The 24,525-nt window shown below is 37.0% G+C and overlaps 1 protein-coding gene across 1 annotated transcript in view; it reads left to right on the top strand.

Moving 5' to 3' along the window:
• The window catches only part of KCND2 (potassium voltage-gated channel subfamily D member 2), a 489,765-nt gene extending 465,449 nt beyond the window's left edge, over positions 1-24,316 (top strand). The window contains exons 2-6 of the mRNA XM_025929536.2: positions 5,591-5,753; positions 14,900-14,995; positions 15,858-15,950; positions 19,395-19,642; positions 21,659-24,316. Coding sequence (XP_025785321.1) covers positions 5,591-5,753; positions 14,900-14,995; positions 15,858-15,950; positions 19,395-19,642; positions 21,659-21,836 — 778 coding nt within the window. The 3' untranslated portion in view covers positions 21,837-24,316. The remainder of the gene's footprint in view (positions 1-5,590; positions 5,754-14,899; positions 14,996-15,857; positions 15,951-19,394; positions 19,643-21,658) is intronic.
• Positions 24,317-24,525: the final 209 nt, after the last annotated feature.

Raw genomic sequence — 24,525 nt, 5'->3', positions numbered from 1 at the left:
AAATGCCAAAAAGGGAAAAATTGTGTGGAAATTAATAAAATTTGCTTTGCAATATATTATGTTTAAATATACATAGATGTATGGATGGATGGGTGGATGCATGGATGGATGGATGGATGGAAGGTATATGCATTCTACCTGTTTGTCTTAATTAACCTGATTTAGCCCCTTCTCCATCATTGAGTGCATGGCACAATTTAAGTACTTTGCAGAAACTTTTCAATGCCATTTAAGAGTAAAATGTTCAAGAACCAATAACTGAATCTTTGCTGGGGAATTGGTCTTCCATTCAATATGGTCCTTAACACATGACAAATGATATAATTTTAAACAAGTATTTGGGGCAGTATGTGAAAATTTAGAATTAATATTTTTACGTGAATAACAATTCCATGTTGTACCTTTTTAACTGATATGAGGAGGGAAAGGAGCAGTAAATATCAGGTTTGGCAGATGTCCAGGGTAAAAAAAAAAAAAGCAGAATGAAACAGGACTGGCTCTACATGGTAAATGTAGGAACAAGTGGAAGGAAGTGAGAAATGGAAGAAAGTAGAAAGATGGGGAAAGCTTCCTTTCAATGAACAGAGTTCAAGTCTGCTTATTTTTATTATGCAAAACTTTTGGAGAATGATTCCTTTTATATTATGCTATCTTCTCCCCTGTTTTCTTCTATCTTTTAGGAATTCAATATTTATCTTAGCAGACCTTAGAAGCCCCTTATAATCTTTTAATAAATTTTATTTAAATATAGGAAAAAATGTCTCTATGAAAACAAAACCACATCTACATAAAGTTTTAGTGTAAATCTTCTTGGGAAATGGATTTTTGAAGACTGGAGAAATAATATTAAATTCTGAACAAAATCAGAAAGACTAGAATATATAATATTGCTGGGCTTAGCATAAATTTAAGAGTAGGGAGTCAGGAAAATGAGGCGTGCTTTTATATGGAACAAAAAGAATAAAATACCAACCAGTAAACAACTTGCCTTGGATAGAAATAATCATTAAAAGATGGCAGTATTGTAGGCAATACTTAAACTACATGATCAGTTAGCTAGAGTGTCACCTCTCATTATGAAGCTTTCTATTCTAAGCCTTTCCTCCACCGAGTTTGAGGTATGATTCCTGAGGTGTATAATGCTATTTTGCTTCTTACTACAAGTATGAATACTAGTTAAAAGATCTTTTGTTAAACAAAGGAAAGCAGATGGTTTTGCCAGAGAGCTATTTCCTATCCCCGGTAGATTCTGTGCCCAATTATAAGTTTGCAGATAAAACTTCCATTCTCAAGGTTATCCTAAGTGAGAAGAGAGACACAACAGACAGTGTAAGAATAGATACAAATCGCACTGTGTATTTGTGGTGATTCTCCAGCATATTCAAACAAGTGAAATATGCTTAAAATATTGCAAATATCAACAGCAGTCCAATCTTGAAAAGAAGTGGGGAACAGGAAGAAGAGCAGAAAGGGCAATAGATACAGTTCCAAGGGGATTGTGGAAGGAGATGGCAGGTGCTTCTTGGCAAATCAGCCTGAGGTGTCCTAGCAAGCAATCAGGGGCAGCCCGCACCTCCCCCCGGCCCCAACGGCAGCACCCTGCCCTCTCTGCTCCCTGTGCCCTCCTCCCATCTCCCTCTACCCTAGTTTCACAACAGCGGAGACTTGGGGCCCATCCTCATTTTCTGTATCTTGAGAAAGATCTGTCCTTTGACTCAAGAGTAAAAGATGGAGAAGATGCCCCCTCCAACGAGCACTTTGTGGTCCCTTCTGCTTCCCATCGTGATCACTGCAGTCCTGGCCAGTCACCTCAAGGTGACTTTGATTGTGAAGAAAATTTGGATTGTAAAACAAATACGGTGGAGGTAAATAATAAATGTAATTGCATTTGATGCAGATTAGCACAGTTTCATGACATTAAAGTACCCCTATTCTATCTGTTATCTCTTTTTCCTTATGGATCCTTCTAGACTATGAATTTTCTGCCTTTCAGCAAGCTGGCTCATATCTTTACTTTCTACCCTTTTGTTACAAACTGTACAAGAAATTTCACTTTGCCCTCTGAGTACCAAGTTCACTTTCTGCTTTATGTATTTATTTATATTATAATCTCTGTTTATATTCGAAAAGGATTTGCAGTGATTATTTCTCTAGTTGAATCCTGGGCACTTTGTCAAAAATCGCTTTCCCAGGAAAACCTGCTTTATCAATTGGCTCAGAATTCCTTTGACTGAGTCCCTCAGAGTCTATTTTCTCTCCTCTTCTCTGAGGTAAGGTCTTTCTGAACATATGATTAGCCTCCATCCCTGCCACACCACAGCCTGCTACTTGAACTTACAAACCTTCTGTCTTCTTAAAGTCTTACTGAGCTTTGGGTCCATACCACACAGTTTAGCCCTTAATTTCCTCTAATAATTACAAGAGTGCTAGCCTTGCCTACTCTATTATATAGTGAGCCTAGGATACAAAAATAGCTGATAAATACTAATTTTTAAAAATCTCTTAGAGAAAGACAGGAAAAACTTTATTTTGTGTTCATTTAACTATTTTATTTATTTTATTTTATGTATTTATATCTTACAAGGTTTATTTTATTTGCATGGACTCAATGCTTATCTATTCTGGCCACAACAAACATAGTTGAGTTTTATTTATTTTCCCCTTTTAGAAAATCTTTCTAGATCCTGATTGGTAGACATTAAAATCAACCCCTCACCCTTTTTTTTTTTTTTTTGAAAAGCTGCTTGTGTGTTTCAGACTTATCCAGGACCTACTGTACAATCTGTGCAAAGAGAAAAAAGATGTCTTTAAAATATGGCTGGGCACTCAGTGTAAACTGTGGCAAACATAGAAATTGGCTCACGTGCACACAGCATTGTATAAAACATTGATCTTCCAATTCCACTGACAGATCCCTATAGGACAAAAGTCCTCAAGACTTGATCGTTCACCTTATAAATTCTTCTATGTGTGACTGTTTCCTTACTAACATAAACTTCAGATTATAACTTAACTTCCCTGATGGACTACAGAAAAATACCCTGTTTCATATGGACACAGCATTCCAGTTCCTGGATTTATTCTATTCTTTTGTCTGTCTGTTTGTCTCACTATTAATTAATACCGCCATTCTGATGCCAAAACCTGTGGGAATTTTAGTTACAGTGAATTAGCTCAACTGCTGATCACCCACAAACACTGACAAGAATGAGTAACTGGGACCAGAGCCTGGAATGGGTTATCGAATAGGCTGTCACCACCAGCCTTTCCTGGGCCAATTAACCCTGCAACTTCCCTCTCCCACATTGACACACAAATGTTTTCCCACAAAACAAAATCAGAGTGATCATTTCCTGGGCCACCCTTCAAGATGTAATGCATCCCCATGTCCTCCTAAACCTCCTTGAGTCTGGATTCCAAAACCTGAGCTCCTCTCAGAGTGCTGAGCACCCCAGACCCCTCAAGTGAACATGGAGAGGTTGGGGCTCTACAGGCACAGCCGGGCAGCCTCTGCAGTAATACGATCAAAAGACATCCTTCTTGCCCCCTCTCCAGAAATGAATTCTTAGAACTCTGTATCAATAAGGTAGAGAAAATGGATTCTTTGACTAATATTTATTGAGGCAGCTTTGTGCTAGTCGGACTAAATAGAGCAGATCTTGCTTTGTCAAGGTTATATTCTAATGTCAGCAGGGCAGGTGGGTGGTCAAAAAATAAATATGTTAATAAGTTATAAAATATCATGTGTTAATAGTACTGTGAAGGTCATTAAATGGGAAAATGTTAAAGAGAATGACTAGGGGAGAGAATAAGACCACTATGGATAAGGTGGCCAGAAAATAACTTCTGGAATGGAGACATTTAAGTCTCAACCTGAATAATGATGATCTGGGGGCTGCACATTGTGGACAAAAAGCCAGATGGCCCACATAGCTGGAAGACAGTGGACTTGGTGCAAGGTGGTATGAGATACAGGTGGTAATTAAATGATATAGGCCCTTGGAGATAAAACTGAAGAGTTTGGATCTATTTTAGTTCCAAGTCTATTAGAAGGTTTAAGCAAAGTGGCACCAGTGCACTCTCCATTCTAAAACCATAACTCCGACTGCTATGTTGGCATGAATTGTACAGTGGTAAATACGAAGGAGAGAGTTAGGGTAAGAAGCTATATCTATCCATCACTCTGGCAAGAAATGATGATTGCTTGGATTGTTGTGGTAAAATGGGGGTTGAGGAAATAGACCATAATAGGACATAATTCAGTTTGGTCAGAGAGAACAAGACTAGCTCAAAAATGAGATGCGTGACTGAGAATTGAGGTAACTCTTTCAATTTTGATGCGAGCAATTGAGTGGTTTGCAGTTCCATGGAATTGGAGGTGATAGACTGTGGGAGGAACAGATTTGAGGGTGGCAGAGGAAGCTAGGGAAATAAAAGTTCCTTATTGGCTAATTTGTTTTAATTGGCTCTTAATTGGTTCTTAAAAATCCAGGGGTAGGAAAAATCAGACTAGACCACTGAAGACATGAGTCTGATTTTCTAGGTAGACATCAGGGTTGTCAACATAAATTAGGGTATCAGCAACAACTGCAAGCTATGAGATTGGATGATATCACATAGGAAAGGGTTTATATGGAGAAAGTAAGAGTCTGAGAGCTAAATTACTCCAAGATTTAAAAATCAGATAAGGGGCAGGGGGGAGCCAGAAAAGAAGACAGAGGAACAGCCATTGAGTTAGGAGGACCGCGAAGGGAATTTTCCAATACTGAAGCCAATGGAAAGTGTTCCAAGAAGAGAGAAAACTAATCAAGTACAAATGAGAGATTGAATAAGATCATCATGAAGAAATAACCATTGTATTTAACAAGTAGAAGTTAATGAGACCTTGGAAAGCTTTTTTTAAGTGATTATGTCTGATAAAAAGAATGTGATATAACACTTTTTCTACTTAAATTTCATAACCAATCTAATGCAGAAAAAATTAAGTGGAAAGAGATGTTATCTAGACTATGAAATTCAGCATGGAAATACTAACTATAAATAAATGTAAAGAGGGGCGCCTGGGTGACTCAGTCCGTTAAGCGTCTGACTTCGGTTCAGTTCATGATCTCACAGTCCCTGAGTTCGAGCCCCGCTTTGGGCTCTGTGCTGACAGCTCAGAGCCTGGAGCCTGCTTTGGATTCTGTGTCTCCCTCTCTCTCTCTGACCCTCCCACATTCATGCTCTGTCTCTCTCTGTTTCAAAAATAAATAAATGTTAAAAAAAATTTTTTTAAGTAAATGTGAAGAATTTTGCCATATTATATAAAGGACAAACTGAAGAGCTATCATTACATCATCTGGCTTAAAACATTTTCCAATCAAAGAGATATCTAAATATTGGAATCAATTCCTGCAATATTGAAAGATAATTTTTTCATATTCAGATATTCATAATTTCTGGTTTATTAAGGTCTTAACCCATGTATATGGTAGTCATGAAGTAGAGATAGATTGGTCTAAAAAATCATTTGACTTCGGGTAAAAAGCTATTTGTAGCAGGTGAAAATAAATTTCTGTGACTTAAAACCATGTTTTTTTCTCTAACCCAGGTATGGTGACATGGTACCAAAAACCATAGCAGGGAAGATATTTGGTTCCATCTGTTCACTGAGTGGGGTCTTGGTCATTGCTCTACCTGTTCCAGTGATCGTATCTAACTTCAGTCGGATCTACCACCAAAATCAACGAGCAGACAAACGGAGAGCACAGAAGGTGTGTATTCAGCTCTGTGCAATCATGATTTAACATCTCCCCCTTTTTATAGTGAGCTTTAAAAATCCCTTACTGGCTATTCAGTGTTCCAGTTTTGGTCGATAGTTGCATAAGTCAGCACAGGCTAGGTTATACTACAGTAAAAAAGGAACCTTAATATCTCAGTGGCTTAAAACAACAAGGAATATTTCTCAGTCATGCTGCGGGTCCATTGCTGGTCCAGTGATAGAAACTCCATCTTGACAAGGTATTCTGCAATCATTCAAGCCGGGGTAACAGGACATGATGAATCACGCTGACTCCTAAAACCTCCTCCTGGAAGTGGGCCAAGTCACTTCCATTTCTATTGCACTAGCCAAAGTAAGTCACATAGCCGTGTGTAACTTCAAAGTGGGCAGGGGAATATAATCCTACTGTGCAATCAGAGGCAGAGAGAAAGAATTATCTAGTAAACAGCACTAATGATAGTAGTAAAATCAAAGATAGATTCTTGGCAAATTTTATCAGAATCAGATTTCTAGATCTAATTAATTTCGTCTTTGCCCATCAGGGATCAAGCTGGTTCCAGTAAGCAAGGACTATTAAAAGGAACTAAGATATGTCTCAGATATTTTAAATAGTTGACCCAGGAAGTAGGAGAAATCTGATCATTAATAGCTGAGTTTTATTCCTGGCCCAGTTTACTGTTTCTCTGAACTTCGTGCCAGTTATTAATCCCTCTAAGAGTAAGGGTGTATACACAACTGTAAGATGGGGAAAATGTACCTACCTGAAAGATTTATATAAATCTATATGAGTATATCATAATAGTAACAATATTTAACATTTATTTCTGGTTTTACTATGTGCCGGGTACTGGTTTGGTGTTTTTTTTTAAATAATTCATATTGTTTTCATGAGTCTAGGAGTGAGTCAACATTATTATTCCTATTTTTTAGATAAGGATCCGAAAGTACGCAGAAATTGAGAAATTCAATCTAAGCCAACCTGACACCCAGGTTCATACACATAAACATTATGGTAGACTGCCTCTCAGAAAACCCGACTAAATGTTAACACACTTCCCTTCTCCAATTTTTGTCAAAATAGTCACCTTTAGAGTCAGGGCCCTTGCTGCTTAGAAATAATTTTGGAGGGGCGCCTGGGTGGCTCAGTCAGTTGAGCGTCTGACTTCAGCTCAGGTCATGATCTCACAGTCCATGGGTTCGAGCCCCATGTCGGGCTCTGTGCTGACAGCTCAGAGCCTGGAGCCTGCTTCCGATTCTGTGTCTCCCTCTCTCTCTGGCCCCTCCCCTGCTCATGCTCTGTCTCTCTCTGTCTCAAAAATAAATAAAAACATTAAAAAAAAAAGAAAGAATTTTGGAAATCTCTTGTGTAGTTTCTTTAAGACCATGTCACTAAATTTCCAGTATTCCTCATGGATACTCCATCGTTGTCCTTTATGGATAGATAGTTTTTAATATCCACAACCATGACTAAAATGGATCCACAATGCCAGTAATGTAGTATAACTCTAAACTATCATGAGACATTTGGGTGCAGTTCAAAGCTACTGGCTTTGTAGCTAATTCCAGAACAGGATTTTAAGTATGGTTTTGAACAATGTTGGTCTTTTAGTCGAGTATAAAATCTCAAAAAGTAACTCTCAGGAAAGTTCAGGGTAATCAGTGTGGTCACAGAGCATACTGTCCAAAGAACATGTTCAAGTCTAACATCACAGATCCTCTGCCTTTTGCAAAGAGTCACTTTTTCAGCCTTGTCCTTTCTTGCTTTATAGACTCCCCCAAGTTTGGACAGGTACCTAGCCTTTAATTATTGTAAAGAATAGAGTAGTCCAATTAATATGAATTTTGGAACTGATAATTCAATAAACAGAGGCTAGCAAAAGGCACCTTCTGAGCAGTTTTATAGTCTCACATAAGGTATAATTTGGCCTCTCCCCCAGGACTTTCATGCTCACAACTGTGGCTCTGCCCACACGTTACAATCCTTCTAACTGGGCACACATGTACATTGTTTAAAATGACAAAAATCCTACAAAAATCTTAGATGCCCAGGACCCATCCATCTTCATTCTAGAAATCCCTTCCTTGATATAAGAGCATAAGAGCTACCTATAATTCATTTTCCCAGTGGAGGAGGTTGGGGTGCGGTGGGGGGGAACTACCTATATGGAAAACGTAGGAAGTACAAATCTGATTTTCAAATAAATTGAACACCAAAATATCTGTATTTTCTTCAAACTTTGTCATCTGCAACAATCAGATCGGGAAAGAAAATCTTAGAATAATTTAGAAGCCTTTTTGCATAAATAAATATAGAATTTATTCCTTAGTTAAAGGCAGTTTAGGTTTATCTGGAATGAGGTGATTTGACAAGTATAAAAGTTATGAAAAATTAGCCACTAATTCAGTCAAGCAAACAGTCCATTTAGTAAAAACATCAGTCAAGCTGAATAATAAGGAATATTACAAAACACTTTTTTAGACCATGTTTTTCTGCGTTTGGTCCATTTTTCAACTCTAAGCTCAAGCAGAAGTGTGAAATATATCCAATATGCATCTGAGGGGTGCCTGGGTGGCTCCATCAGTTAAGCATCCGACTTCAGCTCAGGTCATGATCTCACGATTCATGAGTTCAGGCCCCACGTCAGGCTCTGTGCTGAGAGCTCAGATCTTGGAGCCTGCTTCAGATTCTCTGTCTCCTTCTCTCTCTGCCCCTCCTTGCTCACACTGTCTCTCTTTCTCTCTTAAAAAAAAAATAAACATTAAAAAAATTTTAAATATACATTTGAGAACACTCTCCTTGGCACACAGGGATACTTTCCCTCTTCTAGGCTCTTCCCCCCCAGCAAGTACTCTTCCTGCTTTCACTACCTATCTCCACTCTTAAAAGAAATGCACATTTCTAGCCACCCTTGATCATTTTTTTTTAAGTTTATTTATTTTGAGAGAGAGAGAGTACGGAGGAGGGGTAAAGAGAGAGGGGGAGAGAAGAATCCCAAGCAGGCTCTGTACTGTCAGCGAGGAGCCCAACTCAGGGCTTGAACTCATGAACAATGAGATCATGATGTAAGCCAAAATGAAGAGTTGGTCACTTAACCGACTGAGCCACCCAGGCACTCCATCCTTGATCATTTCTTAACTAAACACCGACCTGTGGGTCAATATAGACTTAAACTGGAGCATGTCTCCTTTCACCCCCACCACTAGTAATTGTATTTTAATAGATGTATTTATTCAATAGTATTTCAGTTATCCAGTGGTATTTATTGATTAGAAAATATTTGCCAGGGCATCTGGGTGGCTCAGTCGGTTAGCATCAGTCTCTTGATTGCCGCTCAGGTCATGATCTCATGGTTCGTGAGGTTACTGAGTTTGAGCCTTCTGTTGGGCTCTGCACTGACAACATGGAGCCTGCTTGAGATTCTCTCTCTCTCCCTCTCTGTCTGCCCCTCCCCTGTTCTCCTGCATGAGCTCTTTCTCTCTCTCTCTCCCCCTCAAAATAAATAAATACACATAAAAATTGTTTAAAAAGAAAGTAGTTGCCAAAATAAAGCTAAATTGATACAATGACAGATGGTAGGGTTGATATTTTGGAGTAGGGAGCCTACCTTGCTTTAAGATACAAATCACACCAGTCAATCAAGGTGTGATTACAAGGCTAATTGTAAGTAATTTTCATGTATAATAGTAATCATAATTATAATTATAATTTAATAGTACTAATAGCAAAAACAACAACCCTCTCCAGAGTTTCTAGTATATCCCAGGTTCTTTATAACTGTTATTTTTATTTTCACAATCAACTCACACAGAAGTGTTATTATTTCCATTTTACAGATGACTGTCTTATGCATGCACACCTACTGATTAAGGTCTAAGACAAAGAAATTCTGGCATCATTAGAGTTATGTATTTTAGGGATTTTCCTATAGATAATTCTAAATACAGTGAGAAGTTTTGAATCAATGAGCCCATGTACAGCCAATGGACAATGTAAGTACAATTTTTTACTTGTCACATAAAAATGTTGGCACTGATACAGAAAGAAGTTACCAATACTCAGTCTTTTATCATACTTTGCTCTGGTGGTTGCCAAACTTTAGGTTCATTGGAATCATCTGAAATAGAATATAAAATATAGATTGTTAGACCCACCCCTGTAGCATTTGATTCAATAGTGTGGGATTACAGTCTGAAAATTTCCTAAGTGATGGCGATACTGTTGGTCTGGAAACCATACTTTGAGAACCATTGTCTAGTACATTAATTAATGTCCAAATCAAATAATTTTTATAGAATTCTAGAATAAATAAAGTAAATAATAATAAATACAGCCTGAGTATGATCTCTCTTAGATTATCCAATATTAAAAAGTATCACTCAGGCCCTACCCCACATCTCTGTGGATAACTAGATGTTTATCTATAGTTTAAGAACCCCCATTATCAACACATGTAAGAGTCTGGAGGTTATATACTTCTTGATATCCACTGTATGTTTCAGTCTTATTGAATTACTGAGTTCTGCTCTTAAGTCTCCATTCCATCTTCATACCACCTGGCAAACCCCTACTCAGGGTGCAATACTCAGCTCAAATATTACCCATTTTATGAAGATTTCTCTAAATGATGTGGACACCATTAATTGCTCCATCTTCCCTTCTACAACATTACGCGGACTCTACTATCATGTAGTATACATATTCTCCCTCTCCTCCATTTGTCTGAGTGTGGTGCCCAGCCTAAAATAAGCACTTAACAATTTGTGAAATGAGTGAAAGAATGAACAGTGAACTCTTGTTCACCTGACAGTGTCCTCCATTCCTAAGGTTGGGTGGACAGTCCTAGGGCCAGTTGAAAACAATATTGGGAAGCATGAGTTTTGTCTTTGGTACCCTCCCACATCTTCTTTCAGTTCTTACCTCTTCCCACCTAGAGAACTCTCGTGGCCCTCTCTTTCACTGACCCTTTCTTTCAGGGTCCCTTCCACTCACCCAGTTGCCGGCATTGTTTCTGCCCAGCCCTGCAATTACCAGGATTAACCAAGCTCTAGAGCTGACAGTTTTGCACTATCTTCAACTGATTTCTTCTCTCTCTCTTTTTATTAGTATTTGGCACTAACTTGTCTCATTTCTAGGGGAGCTATTTACCTTAACAAATGGAAAGGTTCCAATAAATCCTTAAATCTGTAAAAGCTGTTAACGCTTACTCTGCTACCTCCACATGAGGCATTTTACTAAACCTTAAATGAAAGAAACAAGTCTAAGTAAAATTTCCAGAATAAAAGGTACATGCAGCATGCGGGCTGGTATTTGAAGAGTAAGGAATTGCCTCACATTACAAAGGAGAAAGGTCTTCTCTACCTGACTTGTAAAGCTACCTAGGATAACTTTATTTTTCAAAGGTATTGAAAACATTTTGTGACTTGACAACAACATGGTCCAATAACTCCTCACAATCTACCTCCCACTTCATTTAGAAGATAGATCACATATAAGAAAATTGCTATCTCAGTGGTTTTTGGCTTATACCGTCTCTGATTGGGTCCCCTGCTGTTTCAGGGAATACATTGTAAAGTTTATATAATGTCATTTGGTACAATTAAAAATCAATCCACTTGCTAAAAACCACTGCATTCTAGCCTCTGAAAACTCTACAATAAAAGGGTTCCATGTCAAATTAGTTTGAGGAAAATTATATACCATATCCCCCTTTTGACTTCACAGTGAACATCCACAATATGTTGTAAGGAATCCAACAGCAAAGAAACCTATTTGACTTCTGGGCATTTCCAAACTTCTCTTGACCACAGAACCTGTTGTTTGTTCATTTGGTTGGTTTGGATTTTACCCATAACACTTACTAGTTCCTTGGACCCCAACTTTGAGAAATCCTGCTGAATTTAGAGAATTTAGATGAAAACTGAATTTATGAAGAATTGAGATGCTTGGGGGAAAATGTGCTTATGAGACAATTTATTTTTACCAACACCATCGGTGTTTCTCAAGAATTTGAAAATAACTTCAAAGCTATGTTTGTTTGTTTTTACATAGACAATATAAGCCTTTTTGTTTAATTAAAAATCTGAAAGCCTCCTATTTTCCAAATAGGCTAAAGTATTTAGTGAGACTTTACTTTCACGCCATAATATTTGCTGGTACTTGACTGTGCCAAGAAGTTGTATTTCCTACAAAATAGGGGTGGGGGCTGCAAGGAATACATTTCCTCTTACTAGCCGGTGATTTTCTTTTAACCTCTCATCTACAAAGCCACAGTTGCCAAGATCGTCATACTGAGTGGGTCAGAAGTAAAGTGATTTTCTAAAATATCTTCATAAAAGAAATTTCCTCAATTACCTACTGAAAGCAAAGATGTAATCACAGGTCATAAAAGCTGGCATTATGCAACAGGCATTTGGTGTGGTGCTCCACAAGACCGATTAAACCAATTAACTCATATACTATTGTTGTAAAATGAAAGAAAAGTCGTGATTGAAATTTGAGACGGGAGGCTTTTTCTAACATAGTACGCGGCCTAGCAAAATGGCCATTCTGTCCCTGCAACAACTGCTTCTTTTCCCCTAAGCTTAGAACTACTTCTGTAGTAGCGGATGCCACCATATGTAGGCTTTCCCAATGTGGAAAATATGTGTCATTTTCCTTTGCTGGACAGTATTTTTGGCTAATGTAAATAAATGTCTCATTTGTGAAAAAAAAAATGTTTTCTAATACTGCTGCTGGATGCTTGGAGAATAACATATGTGAGACTAGGAACTAAGATACAGGCAATGTAATTGCATGCATTAATTGCAGAAGGAAGGAAGGAAGGAGAGGTGTAAGAAAGAAGGGAGGGGGGAAGGAGGAGGGAGAGAGAAAAGGTGGGGGGAGAGGGAGACACCCCCCCCCCAAAAAAAAAGGCATTGACTGTTTCAGGAGACCAAGGAGACTTTAGGACTTAAATTTCCACAATAATCCCTTTCTGGAAACCAAATGTATATTTAAATTAGTTATTTCTGAATTATTACATCTATTCAAAGTCATTTCCAAATATGCTTGTCATTTCCCATTGTTTTATCAACTCTGGCCTGAAATCCTGTCTGGGCAGCACAGCTTTTGAAGTTAAAAATTTCCTACCTTCCCACTTCATTCTCTAGTGCTTTGAGTGATCTAAACAGTATACTGCCAACAAAGAGTGAAATTTGTCTATTTTTCCCATCATTTATAAATATGATCTTTGTACAAAGTATTATTTTAAGTTGGAATCAACAAACAGGAAGAATAAATTCAGAGAGGAAGAGAGAAGGGGTAGAGTTGAAGCCAGATGATATCTTAATGCTATTTTGAGAGCTTCAGATGTCTCAGTGCTACTCTTAAATGCTGTGAGTGAAAGGGCATCTTGGTACAACTTTGGAGGGAAGTTTGGTAAAACACACACACACAGACATCCTTTGATCTAGGAATACTTCTGCTTCTAGAAACTGTCTTGCCAAAAAGCACATCATGATGTTCAAGGCAGGACCCATTGTTTGTAGTAGCAAAAGATGCTTTAAAAAATTAATAGTAGTTGGCTGGTTAAATAAATGGTGCTTTATTCATTGGTATATTATATATTTATAATGAATGAGGTGGATCTATATATTTAGATATGGAAGGAGTTCCAGTATGTAATAAATGGAAACAGCTGAGTGCAAAGGAGTGTGAGGCATATTGTCCCAAATGAGTAAAAATATGTGTGTATAAATGTATGAGTACACACACACACACACACACACACACACACACACACATACACGCTTTTATCTCCCTAGAAAATTTCTGGCAAGATTCACTAGAAATATTACCAGTGGTTGCCTCTGAAGCATAGCAGTAGGGTAGCTCCAGGGTCCAGAGAGACTTACTTGTTTTTGATGTACTTTTGTATTAATAAAATCTTTGTCATATGTATGTATTCATTTTTCATTTTTAAAAAGCTAGATAATTTTTAAATTTTTATTTTAAAAAAATCTCAGGGTTAAAGACTACAGATAGTATTTATCTGGGTTGTTTAGAAAGGGAAAAGAAGGAGTCTTTATGGGGTAATTTTATAAGAACTTGAGGAAGCCATCCCAGTTGCTTTCTTATATACACTTGCTAGATACACATCTTACAAACAGAATGTTCATCAAAAAGTGCCCTCCAGGAAGTGAAAACCAGACTCATTCCATGACTCATTCCATACACAAGCATCAGTTCTAAAGTAGAATGGAATACCAGATATCTGGCTAAATAGTTAGTTTGCTTAGTAATATACTTTGGTGATCTCACTGTAACTGTGAACAATTGAAGTAACCACCCTCAGGCTCTAAACTGGAGAACATTCTCTACACATAAATGTTTTAAAATTAAAAAATAATTTTATAAAGCTCCTTGGAGGGACTCATTATGTTCTCATCTCAACAAATTCCAGAGAGAAATAGAAATCAGATAAGCATGCTGCAGTATGGGCCAGTGTCAATAGAAAAAGTGGATAAATTAGGGATTTTTTTTGAGACTACATGTTATTCGGCATGGGGTCTACATTGCCCAATTTAACAAAATAATTCCAAAAAATGCTTTTTGATATTTGAGAATGCAGATACACTGCATTATTATTTACCCTCCATTGTTTAATTCAAAGCATAAATGTATTTTTAAAATACATTTTTATAAAAACCTTTTTAAAAAAAAAACTTTAAAAAGTAAGGAAGGAAAGGAGGGAAGGAGAAGAAACAAAGGAAGAGAGGCAAGCAGGCCATTGGTTCCTGGAATATATTTACTAATATTTATAAAGACATTAGTTTAAATGAAAATGATTTGGAAGGTCGTATGTTAAGTCTTCATTTCATTAAGTTACTCAGATTGAGATAAGTGAAAATATAAATAAAGGAATACTGTCATTTTTCTCTTAACACAATTGACAGAAACAACAATGAAATAACTTGATCTTACTAAAACGACTTAATTACAAATCTTAAATGCACCGACTCCAAAGTAGTTAATTGATCTTACTGGAAAAGTTCACGAAAAAAATATATATGCTGACATTAGCATTACACCAGAGTGCCTTCGCTGTTTTAAGAAAACAACTCATGAGTATTAACATTTATTTCTCTTCTGGCTTATAGAAAGCCAGACTTGCCAGGATCCGGGCAGCCAAAAGTGGAAGTGCTAATGCTTACATGCAGAGCAAACGGAATGGCTTACTCAGTAATCAACTACAGGTACAGTCAAGCATTTCACTTTTTTTAATGTTCGATTTATTAGTGTAATATTGATTTAGTTCCATTTAACCATATAATTTTATTGTGGGCAATTATGAAAATGGCTACTGAAACAACAAAAGTGTCATTTTTAAATAACCTTGCCCTGTACAGTCTCATTGGCTGTATGTAGCAGATTAGAACCTGGGCTATGAAATATTGCCAGTGAATCATGACTCCCATTCATGATTGGGCAATATTTCTTCACTGCCTTATTGAAACATGGGAAAGGTAAAAAATTCTCAACGACTCGAGTACCTATTTTTATTTCAAAATTATTTATGTTCCTTAAAATTCATTTGTGTGGGGTTATGATGTCTTGTTTTACTTCTTAATGAAGGGGAACACCATTCAGTGTTCTAAAGCTCGCTAGTAGCAAATACAAGAGAAACTTCACTTTTACCTCAAAACTTTCCTTTAATATTTAGGATTCCAATCATCTTGCAATCAAAATAGCTTTTATGTAGGTGAGCACGATCATGATTTCAGGATTATCTAAGTACTAGATTAAAATTTATTATCCAAAAAGAATAGCTCCCAGGCTTTCAAAGGTAGCTGGTAGTTGAATGAGTAAAACCGATTTAAATTTTCAATTCAGGGAGGCAAGTCTAAAAGCCCAGACCGCTAATTTGACAGAAATATAAATGCTGATTACCAAAATTAAAAGCAACTGCACATTTGTCCCTTTTTGGTTAAAAGAAAATTAAAATGCTGCCATTTAATCTCGGGAAATAGGCTAGCTCTCTCTCTGGAAATGTGTAGCTGAGGTTCTCATTGTTTGCAAATGAAATAGAAAGCACTTCTGTCTTCTGTGTGTTACCAGTCTTCAGAGGATGAGCAGACCTTCATGAGCAAATCCGGCTCCAGCTTTGAAACCCAGCACCACCACCTGCTTCACTGCCTGGAAAAAACCACGGTAAGGAAAAGGCATGACTGTCCGCCCCTGTACGGAGACAGTAATACCATTTGCTTTTGTGGATACTGAGCGTTTCCAAGTATGATTTCACTGTCTACATTGCTGGAAAATATACTAAAAATGAAAAAAGAAAGAAAGAAACCCACAATATTTGAAATTGCTTTGAAAGACTCTAGTGACATTTCAACTTGAAAAGTATTTTAGAGAATTATTTAAAATGTTTTTATCTTCAGAGATTATCTTAACTCTAGTCTAAAATATCAGTTTAATTCCAATGGAAAGTCGTTTCCCAACAGCTGACTGCAGGTCCTGTAAAATATTATTTTTCCTCGGATAATTAAAATGTTAATTAAACAAAAAACAATGTAGTTCATGTATTACTGACATCTAGGTAAAGGGAAAAACAATAGCAATAACAACAACAAAAAAAGAGAGTAACTGAATATAAGCATCTTTCCATAAACAAGTTGTAATAAACAAGATGGGTAATAAAAACTATGTGTTCCCATAAGAAAAATGACCCATTTAATTGCTGAAGCCCGTTGGAACTGAGGATTGAGCCAGCACTTCTTCGCTTAGAAGCTTTCATTCGGATCTCCACTTTAGCAAATGTACCGTTTCCCTAGCTGGCTTGTCAAAAGGGCTCACAGTCTTTGACCACAAGGCAAAACAAAACTCTCACCATATTTGAATCAAGTCTACTCCCTCACTCCCCAGAGGTACATACTTGTATTCTCATTTCCAACATATTCCCCATTCATTTATTCACTTCCTTATGCAATCATTCAACAAATTTGTATTACTTGCCTATCATGTGGCAGACAGTGAGCCAGACCCTGGATACACCATGAAGTCAGGTGTGGCTTCTGCCTCCATCAAGCTTCCACATATGGGATAAAACACAGATGTTACCGGAAGAAGGGTCATGAGCTGCAGAGGAAAAACGAGGCCACAGTGCAGTGCCACAGAGGGCGGAGTCACTAGGGGCTTTCCTGGAAGAACTTGCATTGAGACCCACAGGATGCCTAGGAGCTAGTTAGGCAAAGAAATGAAGGAGCTAAGGGGTGATGTGAGCACCCGGGGACTGGGTGGGGGGTGGTGGCTGGAAGTTGGCCTAAGAGGAACTGAAAGAACTTGAGGGTGATCAGAAGACAGAGCATACAGAGACTCAAGCAGAGACAGAGAAAGTCTAGATAATGGAGGGCATGTGAGTAATTTTGATCTTTATCTCATAATAAATGAAAAATTACTTGAGGACTTTAAACAGGGTAGTTACATGATTATATTTGCATATATATATATATGCAAGAGAGTAAGCGAGAGGGGAAGGGACAGAGACAGAGGAAGATAGAGAATCCAAAGAAGCATGAAATCATGACCTGAGCTGAAGTCAGCCGCTCAACCTACTGAGCCACCTAGGCACCCCTATATTTGCGTTTTTAACTGAAGATCCATAACGATAAGGTCTATAACTGTTAGGATACTCTTTCAAAGGTAAATGGTAACGTTAATAATCAAATCTATTTATCCCCATGCTCTTCTCTTTTATTTTCATTTTTTACTATCTTACCTTTTATTTTTACTATTTTACCTTTCAAATAAAAATTGTCTAGCACCAATTAACATAGTTTAAATCGAGCTACCTACAAAAATAACCAGCAACAGAATGACTTCTTCACTTCCAATCACTGATGTGAAAAATTAGAATCTCATGCATTATATACTTATATTTTGTGTGAGAATTGTGCATGGTAAAAGAAAAAAAACAGACTGTGAATCCTTTGTGAGCTATATTTTTTCTATAAAATTTGACATCGAAATTCACTTCTTAATGAAATTCCATCTTATCTGGTCATATTATTCTCTGGACTTTAAACAGTAGATTCTTAAATTTCAGTTACCTCAAAATGCTTGTCTCAGCAAAGAAATAACAAAATGAGTAACTAAAACAATCTATTTGCTATTGGCCAGTGAATTGCTTCAATCGTTTCACTAATATTCTAGGATGAGAGATGGTTATGTGGAACTTGGCATGTGCAAAGCCTTCCATTATAAGATTATTCCCACCTACACAATGAAAAAAAATAGTAATTGAAGTCATTCTCCAGCAGTTCGGACCAAAATTTTTTCTCTTACATTTATGAGGTAAAATCTTACATAGGCATTTTAGGAAGCGATTCTTTATTAAATACTATAAACACAAAATTTGCACTGTGTTTTGTCTAAAATGCAGCATACAAAATGATGCCCATCACTGTTTGCCTCTTGGCCAGAAGAACTATGAATACAAGCAGAGCTAAGAGGAGTACAGCCAGTGATGTATCACAAAAGTAAGAAAGGAGACCTCAGAGTTCAGTGCTAACCTCTTCTGAATCAAACATAAAGTGGCACATTTTGCAGTATTTTATTTATTTAACTAATGGGTCATTTTCTATACTTGGAAATTTTAGAGGAACATCTGAAGAAACAGAAAGTATAGAGGCACCTGGGTGGCTCAGTCGGTTAAGAGTCTAACTCTTGATTTTGGTTCAGATCATGATCTCAGGGTCATGAGATGAAGTCCCGAGTTGAGCGCCACATCAGGCTCTGCACTGAATCACTGAATGTGGAGCCTGTTTAAGATTCTCTGCCTCCCTCTCCCTCTGCCCCTCTCCTCTGCTGGCACTCTCTGAAAGAAAGAAAGAAAGAAAGAAAGAAAGAAAGAAAGAAAGAAAGAAAGAAAGAAAGAAAGAAAGAAAGAAAAAGGAAGGAAGGAAGGAAGGAAGGAAGGAAGGAAGGAAGGAAGGAAGGAGAAAGAAAGAAAGAAAAAGAGAGAAAGAAAGAGAAAGAAGGAAAGAAAGAAAGAAAGACAAAGAAAGAAGGAAAGAAAGAAAAAGAAAGAGAAAGAAAAAAGAAAGAAAGGAAAAGAAAAGAGAAATAGAAAATGTTTTAACTATCTCATTTTCTAATTAAAAAATGTTTTCAATCTCATGTGAAAATATTTGCTACTGTAAAACAGACAATCTAATTTGGGACATTCTATTAAAATAGCCTCTTTAACATAATTCCAAACTGTTTAAAAAATAAAAGTCAATGTGAATTTACACATTCACTGTGGGTACTATTTTATATGCATTTTCAACCATTTTTTTCTTTGCCTCTTAACTTCCAGAAATGATGTTTAAATTAATAAATGATATTTCAGGATAAGGTTAGTCCATAAAGAGACACTAAATCAGCCTGCAGTTGTCCATCTCAAAATCTAACAGGGAGATTTTATTTTCACACAAATGCCAGCATGAGCTGGCTTTGATATTCCAGTATTTATGAAAGCGGCTAGTTGCCCACTGGATAGTCTAAGTGTATGGGCCTATTTGGGTTTTAAAAATAAAGCCATTCATTTCCTTTCTTAAAATCACAATGTGTTTGTTGCCTTTTTCGCATGTTCTCATGACTACGGAACAGAATCACGAGTTTGTGGATGAGCAAGTCTTTGAAGAAAGCTGCATGGAAGTTGCGACTGGAAACCGTCCTTCAAGTCACAGCCCTTCTCTCTCGTCACAACAAGGAGTCACCAGCACTTGCTGTTCACGACGACACAAAAAAACCTTCCGCATCCCTAATGCCAATGTATCAGGAAGCCACCGAGGCAGTGTGCAGGAACTCAGTACGATCCAGATCAGATGTGTGGAGAGAACCCCGCTGTCTAACAGGTACCCGAGGTTAATCTGTGTGGGTGCACACACCTGTGCCTGTTCCCAGAGCGTATCTCCACCTGCAGGCATGTCGCTATCTTGGTGTATTTGGCATTTTTTGGTATTGGGGCGGGCGTGGTGGGGGAGCAAATAATGTTTATTTACTTATTTTTAGTAAATACGCCTTAGAAGTACTGTGGCATCTAAATCCTAGTTCCTAGGGTTTAGTATGAGACAAACTAATACCGTAATAAGTATGCTGTAATATTCATTTGAGTCAAAAGTAGCAGTTGTACAGTGTGAAAAGTAGAAAGAAGACAAAATGGTCAGGCACAAACAAGTGTACTTCTCCCTCCTTACCTCCACAACTTTTTCTTATTTCGGCAGACACCTTTATACTCAGGAGCCCCTTATGTAAATGCAAATAGCCTTAAATGATGTTCAACACTTACTAAATGTTAGTAAGATGTTAGATGTTCAACACTTACAAAAGGAGACCAATTAGATTGACACTGGTATCATTGGAAAGGACTCAGCAGCGCCTAAAAGAAATCGACACCTTCAACGTAACAGTGAAAAATAAAACTATGCCTATACAAGGCTCTTGAACCAATATATAATTTTGACCATAAAGATATTTTGAGTTGCCAGAAGCACAAAAATCAATCCAACACACAAAAAAAGATAAGCGATATGCTACAATTGTTCACCTGTGGTTAGTTTATGGACAACTTAAGTGAAATTTTTCTGGTGGTATTTTCCTTTGCTTGTCTTTATTTGCTTTCTGTTTTTCCCACAAACATGTATGTGCAACACAAAGTAATCCATTTAAACTATACAACTCAACGGGGCGCCTGGGTGGCTCGGTCGGTTAAGCGTCCGACTTCGGCTCAGGTCACGATCTCGCAGTCCGAGAGTTCAAGCCCCGCGTTGGGCTCTGTGCTGACGGCTCAGAGCCTGGAGCCTGTTTCAGATTCTGTGTCTCCCTCTCTATGACCATCCCCCATTCATGCTCTGTCTCTCTCTCTCAAAAATAAATAAACGTTAAAAAAAATATTTAAAAAAAATAAACTATACAACTCATTAGAATGATCAATTCCTGCCAAAATAATTTTGCTTTGTTCTTCAAATTAAATAGCTATGTTTTTATATTAACAATCCATTAATTCAGCGCTGCTTCTTTGTTCTCATTCAACAATCTTTGTGAAAAACCTGGATGAGATTCTGAATTCAGGCTGTGTTGATTTACATAAATCAGATGTCTCTGGGACCAGAATATTAAATTTTAGAACAATGAAAGATTTCTGTCTCTAAATGTTCCACCTCTGCGTTGCAAAATTAAGTAGAAAGCAGAGAAGTACTTAGAAAGAAAATTTTAGGACATAAACATTTTAAGTAAGATTTCCATGAAAATAATTAGATTTAAGTATATCATGTATACCCTTCTTGTTCCTTTCTCCTTTTCCCTCTATCCACATAGAGTATAAAAGTCGTGCAAGAATACTACTTAGGAAAATCTTGAATTATTGGTAATGGCTAACATTTTAGTGTTCTTAACATTGGCTGTCAGTAACTTGAGAGCTTAAAGGGCATCATCTTTCCCAAAGAGACAAGATAGTAAAATGATTCTGTGGTCAAAAGAACTGAGACACATTCACAGGTAATTGAGGTACATCCCTTTCATAGGAGCAGCTCAAAGCTCTCAGAGGTCCTGTCTTAAAGAAAGCGATTTTACTTTGCCTAACCCTGGCTTTCCAAAACTGGCCTGAGTCTCTTTCTTGCATTTTCGTAGAAAACGCTTTGATAAACACTGCCTGAGCCAAATTGAGCTGGCTGTTAGACACTCATTTAATATTAATGACATGACCAATGTTCACTTCAACATATATTAAGGTTTAGGGCTTCATGTTTTAAAAATCATGGTGACTGTAATTAGATATTTGAAATGTTACTGACAAAATACATTCCTCAGTTGCAGGGAAATTTTTTTTAAGTAAACAACTTACTTTTTTAAATCTATTTTCTCCTCATCAGCCGATCCAGTTTAAATGCCAAAATGGAAGAGTGTGTTAAACTAAACTGTGAACAACCTTATGTGACTACAGCAATAATAAGCATCCCAACACCTCCAGTAACCACCCCCGAAGGAGATGACAGGCCAGAATCTCCTGAGTACTCAGGAGGAAATATTGTCAGAGTATCTGCTTTGTAAGACAATTGGAACCAGGTCTAAGAGAATTTGAGCTCTGGCTGTGGAAAGAATTCCAATGTGGAAGAAAGAAGAAACAATAAACCTTTTGCAGATGAAAACAGCAAGGCAAGAAGGTTGGCAGTGAAATAAAAACAAAGCTTCCAAACTTGAGGATGGAAATAAAACCACCAAATGGCATTTCTAGACAGAGTCTGACCTGTTCTACAGAGAAGTAGTCTGTGACCCTTTGACTTTGTGATTGAGCACAATGAAATGCCGCCTAGCGATGCTTCTTATGATCTGAACTCTTTTTTAATAAAATAAATAAAATAAATCTTTGAACATAATGTTCCAGTTGAATGCAAAACAAAAAAATATGGAAAACATTTTGATAAAAATTTTTCCTGTTAAAACCATGAACATTGGCTATGATGAAGATTATTACATATTAAAAAAAAACTCATACAACACATTTGTATTGACTGAAGGAAACCATCATAATGCATGCTAGAATTCTTTGGAGCAGTGATCTCAGTGTCCTTATGTTGTCTTCAGAATAGGCATGATAAATTATAATTGTAGAAAGGGGGACTTTCTGTGCACTTACAACAAGCTGATTGCTCATGTTCCATGGTGGGCTGTGCAAATTAACTCCTTTCAGAGCTGCGGTATTTCTCATGGGGATGCTCATTAGTAAATCTAAAGCGTTCGAATAGTTCAGTATTAATTATCATTTTACCTTGCACCTAGATACTGTTACAACTGCAATAATTCATTGTACACCTGTTGTATCAGGAATCAGGATTTTTGTTGTTGTTGTACTTTCCAGATCCTCATAGATACAGTAAGAGCCACATACATAGAGAAACTTCTGGTGTGGCCAGATTTTAGATAACTTTTTAATCCAAAACTATTGTGCCATAAATGTTTTTCAGTAATATTCTTTGGTCCTCTGTATTCGTGTGACAGTGCATTATCTGTTCTTGTATTTCTATAGCACCTTTTCGTGGGTTTATCGTCATCAACTGGACTAACGTTTTGTAGCTCAAATGACTTTCCTACTTTTGTATTCCCCAACATATTAGCTTGTAAGTAGATTACCATCATCAATCCCCTTGTCAAAAATTAGGAAAAAGGAGTTGACATCTATGAATGATCTCTAACTTCTTTGCTGTTAGGGAAAAGCCCAGACACTGGATATATCGTTCTGTGTTTCAGGCAAAGAGTAGGCTGGGATGAATATCACAAAATCGGTGATCCCAGAGTCTCACTTGATGTATTATTTATTTTACTTTAGATCTCAAATACATTTTGAGAATAACTAATGTGAATTGAAATGCAGAGATAAACTAGAGTGCTTTATGTAGCAATATTTGTTGAAAGCACGCTTTCTATGCCGTTGGAGAAGGCAGCACAAATTTATCTGAGAAAGGCTCCTGTAGACTGCAGGGAGCAATTTTCTCCACTAAATCAGGAGGATAGGAGTTTGATGATGCAAAGTTGATCTCTATGTACATTGAAGTGAAAAGTCTTTATACCTTTTCACCTTTAAACTATATCAGCAGACATGTCTGCACGTGACAGTGTAAAAAAGTTGTATGTCAAATGAAAAGTTTCGTTCATTCCAAACCACCACTGTAAGAAATAAAGTTTAGCTTCTGTACATGGAAAGAATTAATAACTATCCCTCTACTATAGAGATTTTAAAATGCTTATCATAATTTATCATAAAAAAGACTTAATCCAACCATTTTCGAGTAAAGCCAGAAATTCTTGCTTCCCATTTCTAGAATAGCTTCTAGAACAGTGCTGTGCACACAGTAGATATTAATAAACATTTGCTTCATAAAAGTAAGGCAAACTCTACTATCTCTCGGGAAGAACTGGCTTTATACCTAGTATGTCTTTTAAAAAGTTACTAATCTTCCTGGAGCGTGAATATTAACAATTATATTAACACCTGCCTCATGTCACTTTATGCTTCTAGAGAAAATATATAGCGAAACTTCTTTGATGGCAGTGGTTGAAAAACTTCCTAAAAAGTAGACTAAGGAAACCACAATCAGGAATACTTAGGTCTTTTGATTCCCAATGAAAAGTTCTATTTTCATGTTCTTAATACTACATTTAAAAAAACGAAGTTAGATGATTTCAGTTGACAATTCTGCCTCCTTTTCAACTTATCGTTTATCCCAAACTATTAATTTCTTTAGATTTTTGGAAAAGAAAAAAAAAACTTTTTGGTGTTTTAGGTGATTTAAAAATCTACTGTGTTGGTGGTGAATGACTATTGATGACTGTGTTAAGTGCATCTGTATCGTAAGTGAAATGTAGTTATTTCTGTGTACCATATGGAGTAACCAAGGTCATTGTTTTTGGCAATTTTGTTTGAAATTCATATATCTTATTTCAAAGGATAGCATAATACCTGCATTATGCTGGAAAAAAATAGACCTTTGGAGAATACTTAAATAAAACATGTGCATGCTTGAACAGGACAACATGGTTGACTGTTGCTCTTTTTTCTTACACTTCCTCCCTTTCCAAAATCTAGGCTACATCATACTCATATTTGGGGGAACCTTGTAACATGTACAAACTCAAAGAACCCGTCGATTGTGAGGAACACTTAAATCTGAACAGTGGAGATAGTAGATTTCTGCCAACAATGGGAACTGAGGAAGAGACTTTAAGAAACAAAAAAGTTAAT

Source organism: Puma concolor, chromosome A2 (genome assembly GCF_028749965.1).
Source record: "Puma concolor isolate L17-30 chromosome A2, mPumCon1.1.hap2, whole genome shotgun sequence".
Classification (NCBI taxonomy): Eukaryota; Metazoa; Chordata; class Mammalia; order Carnivora; family Felidae; genus Puma; species Puma concolor.
Note: the sequence above shows the minus strand (reverse complement) of the source record. Positions and strands in the feature narration are given on the sequence as shown.